Here is a 12014-nt window from a genome sequence, read left to right on the forward strand (position 1 = left end):
GCACCAATTGTCTATCTGTGGTCTTAGGGAAGTGAGACTGCTCTTAAGGCCTTGTTCTTTGCCTCAGCAAGCAGAGAGGTCTATCAGCATTACCTCTGAGGACCTACCGGCTGGCCAGGATCAAACCTTTGCAGCATGATGCAAAGTGATTTTGCATCCAGGTTAACTTTCGTAGATCAACAGCCAGCACGGCACACTCTGCAAGGCATCGCTCCCCTCAGACCCATCTCCTCTACTAGATAATGCTGGTGAAGGTAGCGCAACCTGTGCTGGGGAAAAAAAAAAAAAAAAGGCAATTTACCTGCTGATTGTCCAGATTTTTATTGGTGCTTCTGTCCATAGTTTCCTGAGTGCTTCAACAAGCCAAAACCCAGCACAAGCAGCCCCTGTCCTGTGCCACCGATAACCTGTGGTCTAAGCTCCAGCATGAACTTGGGCGGGGTGGGAACGGGGAACGTCTCAGTGGGTGAGAGGCGGCCTAGATTCAGGTCATTTTGTTAGGGAGGAAAAAAGCTGAATCCTGTTCTGCACATCTGGTTTCTTGTTTTAGATAAACATTCCTCACACTAGTCACACAAACAGAATCAGACTCTGTACTGTTATTCTCTCCCACCCCTCTCCAGAGCAGCACAGCAGAGCAGACAGATGAGAACCAGGAACCCAAAAAGAAGAGACGGCGAAAAAAATAAAGCTGGGGGTGCTGCTGCTGCTGCCTCCTCCCACAGCTCCTGTTCGTGGCAGACTTGCCTTTGCCTTGGAGACCTACGTGTATGGAGACAATGGTTTGTTGTTTCTCTTGCCAAACACTTATGACTTCTTTCTTTGTGCCCATGGGTGTGCCAGCAGCAAGTCGGGCTACTGTCTCAGGTTCTGCAGCTGGCTGCTGCCCTCGGAAGTGCCTCTGCTATTTGAATGTGCTGCTGTCAAAATCATCTTCCCCAGGAACATCCCCTTCTTAGAGCGAAAAGCAAACGGAGTGACCAGGATCAGTCCCTGCCAAAAGATCTCCTCCTGAGAGGACAGCCGGAATCTAGCACGCTCTCCGGACAGTTGTCGTTCTGGTACTCTAGCGTCGTCATTTCTTCTCCAGAGAACCTTTGGTTATTTCAATTAGCTGATAGATATCCAGTGCTTCTCCTGGAAGAGAACAGGACAATCAGCGCCCTGCGTTCTGCAGTACACGCAGAGACTGTGTCACGCAAGAGAATGACGGTCACGATTCGCTTTGGTTCAGTGTGTAGCACAAGAAGCCCTAAATTTATTCCAACTTCTGTTTTGTGTGGTGGTGTGAACGCAGCAACCAGCAGAGCAGGAAGCTGGAACCACCAGCCGTTCTGCCTCAGAGTTGAGGCTCGTTACTGGGTACAGCTCCTGGCTGCAGAGAGGTGATATCTTCCTCTGTCCAGGATGGTTGTGATGTTTTTGCTGACCCTGATGCGATCCTAATAAAGGTTACTTAAGGGTCAAGTGTCTGATGTATTCAACAACTGAGAGAACAAATCTGGTGCCAGCCCCGCTCTAGCCCTCTGCTCTCAGTGGGACTGATGCCCTGCAGGGCAGCTGCTGGGGCCAGAAGCAGGGGGCTGGGGAGGTGCCTCTGCTGGACAGAGGAGCCCTCAGGGAATGGCTGCTCAGGCTACTCGCTCTGCCTAAACTGGGGAGGCCTGGGCAGGGGGGACTACAGTGAGGGCGCAGCTCCCGGACACCACTCACCTTGAGGGATGCCATATTTCTTCTCCATCCCGGTTGGATTTGATGGCGTCACACAGTCCATAGTCACCTCTTTCCTTAAGCACTGGTCAACATCCACGGCGCTGAAGAAAGCCACTGACTGCGGCAGATCCTGGAGGCCCAGTTTGTAGGCAAACATGCACCTGGAAGAACAAGAGAGGTCAGGTCGTGCCACACGTCAGACCTTGTCACACCTGCCTTCCATCAGCCACTGCTTCGCAAAACATGGGCCAGCCACCACTAACAGGTTATTTTGCACCCATGTCACTCAGTGGCTGGAAGAGAAGGTGCTTTTTAACTACATGGTAGCAGGAGGGTCAAGTGTTGCCAAAGTAGTTGTGGGAGGAACAGAGGAATGGTACGCTGAGCCTCCTCGGAAGAAAGGAAGAGCTCAGCCCTTCTCTGCTGGCTAATCCTCCCAGGCAGAGCAGACGCTGGATTTTCCCAGCGGGACGCTCTGCACGCAGCAGCCGGCACAAAGGCACAAACGTCAGGGCGACTGCCCCTGCTGTGCCTGCTGCACCGGCACAGAGCGGCTGTTTGCTGTATCCCTGCCTCAGTGCGGCAGAAAACAGCTCAGCTTTGGCCGGCTCCCATATAACTAAATATCCGACAGCGCCAGGAAGGGGACTTGGCAAAGCTGGCCGTGCCAGAGCCGGATTGAAAGGCGCCCTTGGAGGTCCACGAGCTTTCCAGGCTCAGCTTAACCTTGCCCAGGGCAGGGAGGCAGCAGGAACACCTCATGCTGCAGAAGGGGCAACAGCACTGGTGCTTGCAGCAGAGACAACAAGCCGAGCCCCTCACTGTCCCCTGAAGGCCGGGGGAGATGAGGGACAGGGACAATTTCATGTTCCTGGCTGCTCAACCAAGCCCAAGGGCTGCTGCCATGCCATGGCCACAGCCCTAAAGGGAGCAGGAGGCGACACGCTCGCATCCCACACTACAGTGGAACGATTGGCCCCATATCTGCAGGACCCAAAAGCTGATGCTATCCCACTTGCCTGCAGAGCAGCCCTGAAGCTCAGCTTCATCTATAGCCACCCGAGTCACACGTGAAGGAACGGCAACACCCCAGCGCTTGCTGCCAACTTCCCTTGAGCGTAAGAAAGCTGCCCTGTGTCGGCTTGCTGAGGGTAAAGCTAACCCCTTTGCTGTCACCCCAGTCCCTTGGGCTTGCCCCATCCCAACCCACCCCAGGGGTGTTCCCAAGAGACCCCACTGCCATCACATCTCACCGCGTGAGAAGGTTGGTGATCTGCAGGGCCAGGGCTGCCCGGTAGCGATCCTGCTGCTGGACCAGGTAGCGCACCTCATCGTGGATACTGATGCAGAAGCGCCCATTGATGTCAAACTCCTCGAAGAGCCACTTCATGGCAACCAGCATGAGGTGGAGGTAGTCAACGGCTGAGCTCTGCACCACCCAGTTCACTCTGCTGGTCAGAAACTGGTGGAAGGAAACACATGGATGCTAGGGGAGCATCCAGGTCCCAGGCCTGGTCCTGACACAGGACAGTTCCTGGGAGAAGCCTGTTAAGTTCAGGGTTGTTGGGTTTTCTTGACGGCATGCAGATAAAGAAGCAATAGGTTTGTGACTTGGCTCCAAGAGCCTCCTGGGTCTCCAGCACTGAAGAAGGGCTGAAGCTGGGGTCACTGTTTCAAAGAGCAGCAAAGCCCAGAGCTCAGCAGTACAGCACCACATCCTTACCTCCCCCTTGGCCACGGCGGGCTCCAGGGCCCTGCTGATGTGACAGCCCAGCACCGGGGTCTGTGGGGACGGGGATAAGGCAATGCTCTCCAGCTTGTTGAACATTTCTGACTCGGTGCCTCCATCCCACACTCGGTGCTCCACCACATCCCACTTCTTCCTCCTCCGAGACCTGGCGGGGCAGAGGGGAGAGTTGCTGGAAGCGTGGGACAAGGCTGCAAGGCCCAATTTGAGAGCCTCAAATGCTCCCTCCCAGTTTGGGGCAGCCAAATGAGCCCCTGCAGCCTCCAGCTGCTAACTGCTCACTGGGAGAGACTGGGAGCCCCCAGATCAAACGGATCAGCTCTGTGACAGCAGGGAGGGAGAATCCGTCCAGCACCCTCTCCCTTCTCTGCCTGCTGCCTGAGGGGCTGCAGCTCCCTCCACCTCACCCCCTGATGCCACCAGAGCTGCGTGGGGTCGAAGCATCTCACCTTTTCATGGCTTCTCTCTGGAGCCGCTGGACATCCTGGGCTGACACTGATCCATCCTCTGCCCTGTCCACAGCCAGGTCCAGCTCCCTCACCAGCCACTCCCCCTCCTCGGAGAGATGAAACCTGGAGGGGAGAGTGACCCATGCCTGTGTCCCATGGGACACCACCGCCCATCCCTGTCCCTGCTCACCCTCCACCTCCCCAGGCAGCACCCACCTCCGGACACCCTTGGTGACTGCGTACATCTGCTGAGCCTTCTCGCGTGCCTGCTGCTGCGTCAGCCGATGGTTGAACTGCATCAGCAGCCGCTCAGCGAAGGGCTGCCCGGCCCCGTAGATGCGCCCATAGTTGAAGACCTTGGCATGCTCCCGGCTGATGCCCACTGTGGCAGCCGTCTTGCTGTGCAGGTCTGTTGCGTTGCTCTTCTTCCCCTGCAGAGTCATCCAGCCAAAGGCTGTGCAGCCTGCCAGTAGGGGAGCAAGGGTTGGACTCCAGACGGGATTGGGAGGGTCACCCCACCACCCAGCGAGGCCATTCCCCGCGGCACAGCCCCAGCTCACCATGCATGCCAGCAAAGTGCGCCTCGCCAAGGACAGCAGCTATCCAGAGCTCCTGGGAATCCACGTCTGCGCCCACCAAGGAGTAGCCAGGTGGCACCTGGACCATGGCTTTCAGCTCACTGCCCACCCGGTCGGCCTGCGGGACACGATGCCCAGCTCAGAGCAAGCCCTGCAGCACAGGAACAGCCTCCCTCCCGCAGCCGCGCGTGCCAGCACAGTGCTCCCCATATCGCTAAATTTTGCTCTGAAAGTCAAAACCAGGTTTAATACACGTGGGGCGTTGCCTACTTGGTTACTCCCCCAGGGTCTTCCAACGTGGAAGAGGAGGAGCTTGGAGGAGAAAATAAACCAACGCTTCGTGTTTTCTTCTCCTTTCACCAAATTTTGAAGCTCAGGAACCTCTGCTGACTCCCTCCCCTCTCCCAAAGTCAACGCACATCAGCAAGGGAAGGGCCCCAGCACCAGCCCTGCCACCTCAAACCCCAGCATCCAGCCCCAACTCCTATTTCCAACCCAGGCTGCTCCCACCAGTCCAAAATACACAGAGGGTGCCCCAGAACACCCCTAACAAGGACCCAACCATGGCCATACCCGGGCATTGCTGGCCGTCAGCCACGTGGGCTCCACCGCCCGGCGGGTGATGGTGCCTGCGGTCACCACCTGTGGCAGGATGGCTCCATAATCATCCTCCTCGTTATAGTCAGGGTGCCTGGGACAGAGGTGAGGGTGAGCATCATCCTGCGAGAGCCCTCCCAGAGCAGCGTAGAAAGGATCACGGTCCCAGCTGGGGCCATTGCTCCCCATACCTGGTCACCACGCGAGGCAGCTCCCCTTTCTTCAGCCACACCACCATCTGGGTACTGGGGGGACATCAGACACTGAGCCCCCACATCTGCACGAGCTCCCCTGGCTGCAACACAGCCTCCGCCCACCCACAGGCCTATTGTGATTCAGCTGAAAGCAGCTGCTCACCTGATGCGCTTGTGAGCATTCCTCCAAAACGAGATCATTTTGTTAATCTCAAGGGCTCTGGTCCCATGGGTGCGGCCCACAGCAGCCCGCAGGGTGCCATCCTCCATCCGGGGAAGGAAATCCTTGGCAAAAGGGCTTCCCACATTGTTATCATTCCCGTCCTTTAGTAGCAAAAGAGGCACCAGGGCTCAGCGTGCCATCGCTCAACATCAGTAAAGCTCTGTGCATCCTCCTGCCCTAGCTAGAAAGATGCCTTTCCACCACCCTATCCCATGGGACAAGATCACAGGGGTCCCAGGAGTGATGCAGCACCAGGACGACAGGCAAGGTGACCCAGCTGTGCAGCATGACCAAGGGAGCTGGGACGCAGGGTAACCAGGAAGCCCCCAGGAAGAGCCCCAGGAGCACCCAACTTGCCTTGTGGGGCAGCTTGAAGAACCAGCACCCCGGGATGTTGACGTCATTATAGGGACCGTTGCCGTGGTGATACGAGGGTTGGCTCTTCGCCTCCGCCAGCTCGCACAGCTCATCCATCTCCTGCGACCAGCGATGCACAAGGTGATGCCAGGACCCCCCGCCCCAGCACAGCAAGAGGGGGAAAATCAAGGAAATAGGGACAAATCCACCATCCCATCCCACAGGAAACCCTTTTTACCTGTGCCAGGCTTTGGTCTGCTCTGCCCATTTTCCCCTCCACATCCTCTTCCAGCTGGCTCAGCTCTTCCACCTGCAGCACAGAGGGACCGCAGGGCAGCTGGGTCAAACACCACTTCTCCAGTGATTTAACACTTAAAGGAAATTTCTTACTTCCAGCCCCCAGAGCCACACACCAGGGTGGTTTTCACATACACGTGGGGAATAAGCCCAGCCCCACATCTCCCTCCCACCGAGGGACCCTCTATCCCTTCCTTCACCTTCTCCCACATCGTGCTGCTATCCATCACCAGCAGTTCGTCCTCCACGGCGGCCTCCAGTCCTGGGGGCTGCTCCTTCCCTTTCTCCAGGCAGTGCTGCCTGTACAGGTACTCGATCACCCTGGCAGGAGAGAGGGCAGAGTTCACGCACCCACAACGGGGACTGAGGCTGCAGGGCAACACCTGGGCAGAGTCCCAGGGAGCTCCCAAACCCCTCTGTGGGGCAGCCCCCAGCTCAGCACCCCACTACAACCCCCTCACCTGTGCGGGCAGGGGGGGGCATCCACCTCCGAGGCGCCTGCTGGCAAATTGTCCTGCCGCCCTGGCACCAGGTAGCCCCAGCCGCGCTTCTCTGAGTAATGGAGGGGGAAGCCGTCCCAGGCCAGGCGCATCAGCTTCGGGGTCACCCTCATCTGCAGGCTGATGAGGCTGGGTCCTGGCACCCACCCTGCCTCCTCCAGGCGTGGGCACAGCTTGCGGTACCAGCTAGGGAGCAGCAGGGGTGGCTCAGAGAGGGCAGGGCAACCCCAGGGGACACCCAGGGTACCCAACTCACCCTGGGTGGCCCGGCAGGTGCTGGAGCCTCTTGGGTTGCAGCGCAACCGTCTCCTTCAGATGCTCCAGGCAGACCCGGCTCACTGGGGCTTTCAGCTCCTCATCCTCACTGGGGGGGCCAGGGTCTGGTGGGGCAAGGAGGACTTGCTGGCAAAGGGCTCTCCATGCTGCCACGCTGATGGGAACCTCAAGCCAGCCCCCCACACTCGCCCCAGCATAGGGAGGCAGGCCAGCAATGCTTCACCCTGCTGGCACCAAACAACTACGTCCCTTCATCTGGGCACCCGTGGGAAGGCATCCCTCAAGCATCCCTCGTCCCCAGGGACCACCTGCACTCACCTTCCTGCCACTCCCGCGCAGACCCATCTGAGCCCACCACCTCCACAGGGGCTTTGCTGTTCCCATCCTGATCCTTCTTCTTCTTCTTCTTCTTCCCCGGATTCTTCTTCTGCTTAAACTCCTGTATATCCCACTCAAGATCCCAGAGCCAGGGGTCATCCTTGTACCTGCCGACACACCATTTTCACACCACAGCTTTGCTCCTGTCCCCAGCACCCGCCTGCAGCCCCCATGGACCACCCGCTGTCTGGTCTCTGTCCCGTGAGCAGCAGGACCAGCACCCCCAGCCCACAGGCACCTGTCCTCATGCAGCAGCTGGCAGGCATCGTTGGCCAGGTTCATCAGGGACTTTTTCATCTCCTTCTGCAGCTCCTCATAGATGCCCTGAGCATCATCCAGGTACCTCTTCCAGTTCCCATTGACCGGCAGGTAGGACACCCCCATCTCCAGCATCCCTGCAAACGTCACAGGGTGGGGGCACCTAGAGCCCGAAGCAGCAACGAATTAGACGCCTGCTGGAGAGGATTAGCCCTGGAAGCACCAGACTATGCTGGACATTAACGTGCCTTGCAGTATCACGTCTTCACCTAGAGTTTCCCAGCCCCACACAGCCCTCGATGCGCTTCCCCTCAACCCATAAGGAATCCTTATCTTCTGCCTGCCCTGCACATAAATCACTGCTCAAAAAGCAACCCTGTGCACTAACCCCAAAGCTGTATCACTCCAATCTGCCTCATTAAGTCTGCTTGCCTCCACCAGCCATGCTGTGTTGCCATTTATTCCTTCTCACATGTGAAGGGGCAATATAAAGTCCCTCCTGAAATGGAGTTCAGGGCCCCCCAACCTCCTGCCACCACCCCAAGGACAAGAGAGGCCACATCCCATCCCCAGAGGGACCGCAATCCTCCCCACTGCTGGCCAAGACCACAGCCCCTCAGCCACCAGCAGCTCTCACCTCTCCATGAAGAGTGGCAGCTGCTCCTGAAACACCTCGTGGGTGGCCTGGACATCGCGGGCACAGTATGACATCAGATCCTGGGGGCAGAGGCAGGTGAGTGCAGGCAAAGCAGCGCAGGCAAGGCAGGTGGCAGAGGCAAAGCCCTCTGCCAGCACGGGGCAAGGCATCACCCCATCAAGGATGGGGGACATCACAGTCCCACATGTACCCAAAGCCCTTGCAAGAAAGGGTGGCAAAATGGAAACAACCCCAGCAGCTACTCCCATCCCGTTCCCATTTCCAGCTCCTGCTGCCCGTTGGGATGTTGTGATCGCCACCCGCACCTGGAAGTGACTCCTGATGTCGGCCATGGTCCCTTTCACAAAGAGCTCCCGCGCCTCCTTCTCCAGCGGCTCCCCCCCGACGTACAGCGCGTGCACATCCGCCAGGTTGTTGATGCTGCTGACATCCACCCAGTCCCACGAAGTGACCTGCGAGCACGGTGGGGGCGGCGGGTCAGACAGTGCGGGACAAGGATTGGCTGTGATCAGGAGGGGTAAACAATGCCGCTCCTCTATTTTAAACCGAGGCCACCTCAACTGGAAGGTGCTGGGAGAGCTTCACCCAGCAGGGCTGCTCCAACAGCTCCTACTCTCTGCCAGTACAGGAGCAGATGGTCCCACTACAGGAGCAAACGGTCCCCTGCCACCCACGCCACTGCCAGCAGCTCTGCTCCCTTACTCACAGCTGGCCCCTCCATTTTGCTCTGCGTTTTCTTCATGTGTTCCTTGACCTGCTGCAGTCCCTTCCTCTTGCCGTGCCTGGCAGCCATCCAGAGGCTGCGCTGGAAGCCCGTTAGCCCTGAGATGGCCATGTGCATGCTCATGGTGTCCAGGAAACGCACCCGGGAGCCCTGAGACACATCAGGGGAGAGTGGAGAAGTGGTTTGGGACGTGCTGGAGGAGAAATGTGCTCCCAAATGCCCTGTAGCTGCCAGCAAGCACTGCCCTGTGCTACAGAGCTCCAAGTCCTCTGCTCAGGCTGCTTTTGTCAAGGCAAAGCTTTGCCTCCCGGAACCCCTCTTCTGTGAGCCAAGAGCATGCCCAGCACAGGCTGTGAGCTGCTCAGAGGCTCCTGCCACATCCCCAGCTGCAACCCTGCAGCCTCCAGCAACCTTATGGGGTGCAGGAATATCTCCCTCTAAAGCAATGCAACCTCAACCTGTTCTGCAGGACAAGGCAACCACAACCCTGTGGTGTCTGTGCAGAACAACATCTACCAAAATAACCCTGAAAAGCCAGTGCAAATGACTATCCAGTTAAAAAACCACAGCTGCCAGTGCAAAGCAACAGCACTGTGGATTACCTGGATGAGGTACTGCTCCTTGATGAATGCACGGTCAAAAGCCACATTGTGCCCCACAACCACTCTCTCTGGCCAGTCCTGCTTTCCGGCACAGCAGGTGCCCGCCGGGCTCTCCAGGGGAATGAGGTCAGCCAGGGTGAGGTGGCTGGACCAGGAGTACCGCTGCTCCAGCAGCCGCTTGCTGCACCACGAGTACCTGCAGACAACACACGGCATCCCACAGCTGTAAAAAATAAAGTAGGGGCTCCTGGGACCAAAAGCACCTGCTGTGCCATGGGGTGCTGAGCAGGATCCCATCCACGGGAGGGAGGCGGCCAACCCCAAGGAGCGCTGTGCTTGCTAACCAGGACACACATCCCACATCCCAGAGCTGCGCTTCAGGGCTTTGCTGTGTTTTCCCCACAAGCCTGCAGTGGTTTGCAGGAAAAGGCCCCACCTGGGAGCATCCCCATCCTTCCCAAAGCTGTCCCCCCACACCCCACCACCACCAGTGCCACATCTCACCAGGCATGCGGTGAGACCGCCACGGCCAGCGTTGGGCAGTGGCCATCAGCCACGCACACCTCCACGTCCAACACCACTGCCCGGTCCTTGGGGAAGTCGACAGCTTCTACTTGCCCATCGGGACCATAGCGGGTCCAGCCACACTGCCATGCCCACTGCGCGGGCATGGGGGGCAGCTCACACTGCAGCAGCTCGTTGGCCGCCTCCAGGTAAGGCAAGCTCTGTTTCTGTGCCAGGAGGCGAAAGTGCTCGTCGATATTGTCCCCGTACATGCGGGGCAGCTGCAGGTCCACGTCAGGGAGCGTGGAAGTCTCCTTGCCCCATAGGTCATGGCGTTGCAGGTGCTCCACACTCCTCTGGATCTCTGCTGCCGAGTAGTGTACCTGGGCCCCCCGGAAGATCTGCTCGTGGAGGGTCCTGGACAGCATCTGGATGTTGAGGGGGTTCATGCGCCGCTGGCCCTTGGCAGGCTCCTGGCTCGGGTCCTCCGGCAGCGGGCAGCTGGTGGAGGAGCTGGAGGTGCATCGCTGGGTCTTGGCACCGCGGGCTGCAGTGCAGCCCCTCACCGATCTCCTCCAGAGCAAGCGCCTCATCTCCCTCTCCTCTGCATACGCACCTCCAGCACGGGCTGCTCTCCCCGAGCGGCCGGAGCTGCAGGGAGGGAGCAACAGCTTGGGGCGAGCTCGGCACCATCCACTCAGCCCCGCTGCGGGGCAGCCCTGACCGCCGCTGCGGGCGCGCACGGCCGGAGACGCCCACGGCACCCCACGGCCGGGGAAGGAGGGGCTGCGCTGCACCCCCCGCAGCTGTGCAACCCCACCCTCAGCTGTGCACACACACACGCACACACCCCCGCAGGAATGCACCCCCCGCAGCCATGCACAGCTCCCATGAGCATGGACCCCCGCAGCGCGCACCCCCAGCCCTGCACGCCGCTCGCCGGCACGCACCCCCTTAGGCAGCCGGGCACCCCCTCACCTCGCCGGGCACCCCCTCACCTCGCCGGGCACCCCCTCAGCCAGCCGCACACCGCGGCTCCCGGCGCGCGCCGCCCGGGCCTGGGCCGGAGGGCGGACCCAAACCGGGGCGCCCGCGGGAGCTTCCGGCCGCGCTGACGTCCCGTCCCGTGTGCCCGCGTCCCCGTCCCCCCCCCCCCGCCAACATGGTACGATCCTCCGGCGGCGGACTCAGTAGGGCGGGCGGGGTGACGATGGTATCGGCGGCCGCGTGGCCTAATGGATAAGGCGTCTGACTTCGGATCAGAAGATTGCAGGTTCGAGTCCTGCCGCGGTCGGTGGGGGTAGCTCGTAAGCGCGCCCGTTTTTTCTCGCTCGTGCCGTGTCCGTGGGGCGGCGGACGCTGCCCGCGCCGGAGTCACCGAGCGCACGAGGTTGTTTTTACTCGTGTTTTTAATCAACGGAGAAGCGAAAAAAACCTGCGTGAGCGCAGCCGGAGACCGACTGCAGCCGTAACACGAGTGGGATAGGGCGGTCCCAGCCCCCGGGCACAGCCATGAGACCGGCCCCGCGGCAGCGCTGGGGCCGGCACGGTGTCACCCCACGCTCCGTGCCCCTCCCGGGGTCCCGGGGCGGGGGGGGGACAGGCGGCAGGGCCAACAGCCACCAACCCTCTCCCTGCCACCCTGCTCCCCCCAGCCACCCGCGTCAGTGGTCTGTGGGGCTCCTTACAGCGCACCAGCAGAGCTCACCAGGAGCCAGGGCACCCACCCGTGCTCCAAAACCTCGCGCCTTAAAGCTCCAAGGCCTCGAGGGCAGTTTGGAACGAGCGGTGGGGTCCGGGGTCCCCAAGACCAGCTGGGGTGGGTGGCGTGTGACTGCACGGGTGGGAGCTGGGCATGGGGTGCATGTGGGGGGCTCCAGTAGCCCCCACTGCTGTTGGGTGTGTGACATGGGTGGGGACAGCTTGGCAAGTGGGGACGGAGCGGTGGCTAGAAGGCCG

General features: G+C 59.8%; 2 protein-coding genes and 1 non-coding gene across 5 annotated transcripts in view; 2 read left to right on the plus strand and 1 right to left on the minus strand.

Annotated features, from left to right (window-relative positions):
* The window catches only part of FANCI (FA complementation group I), a 28283-nt gene extending 26816 nt beyond the window's left edge, over positions 1-1467 (plus strand). For all 3 annotated transcript variants that reach the window (XM_064456223.1, XM_064456224.1, XM_064456225.1), the window contains one exon: positions 624-1467. In XM_064456223.1, coding sequence (XP_064312293.1) covers positions 624-689 — 66 coding nt within the window. In that variant the 3' untranslated portion in view covers positions 690-1467. The remainder of the gene's footprint in view (positions 1-623) is intronic.
* Positions 297-11189, minus strand: POLG (DNA polymerase gamma, catalytic subunit). Its single transcript, XM_064456226.1, has 23 exons — positions 11054-11189; positions 10056-10706; positions 9552-9747; positions 8932-9099; positions 8531-8677; positions 8205-8284; positions 7548-7730; positions 7250-7416; positions 6912-7035; positions 6617-6841; positions 6356-6476; positions 6096-6168; positions 5859-5980; positions 5442-5602; positions 5276-5329; positions 5061-5178; positions 4470-4605; positions 4126-4372; positions 3910-4032; positions 3437-3608; positions 2967-3175; positions 1714-1874; positions 297-1137 (listed from the first exon to the last, which is right to left on the minus strand). The coding sequence occupies exons 2-23, from the start codon at positions 10646-10648 to the stop codon at positions 1076-1078; spliced, it is 3642 nt and encodes a 1213-aa protein (XP_064312296.1). The 5' UTR covers positions 10649-10706; positions 11054-11189; the 3' UTR covers positions 297-1075.
* An 87-nt stretch (positions 11190-11276) lies between these two features.
* On the plus strand, positions 11277-11349 carry TRNAR-UCG (transfer RNA arginine (anticodon UCG)). Its single transcript has one exon. It is a non-coding gene; the product is annotated as a tRNA-Arg (tRNA).
* The last annotated feature ends 665 nt before the right edge of the window (positions 11350-12014 follow it).

This window comes from Phalacrocorax carbo, chromosome 7 (genome assembly GCF_963921805.1).
Source record: "Phalacrocorax carbo chromosome 7, bPhaCar2.1, whole genome shotgun sequence".
Classification (NCBI taxonomy): Eukaryota; Metazoa; Chordata; class Aves; order Suliformes; family Phalacrocoracidae; genus Phalacrocorax; species Phalacrocorax carbo.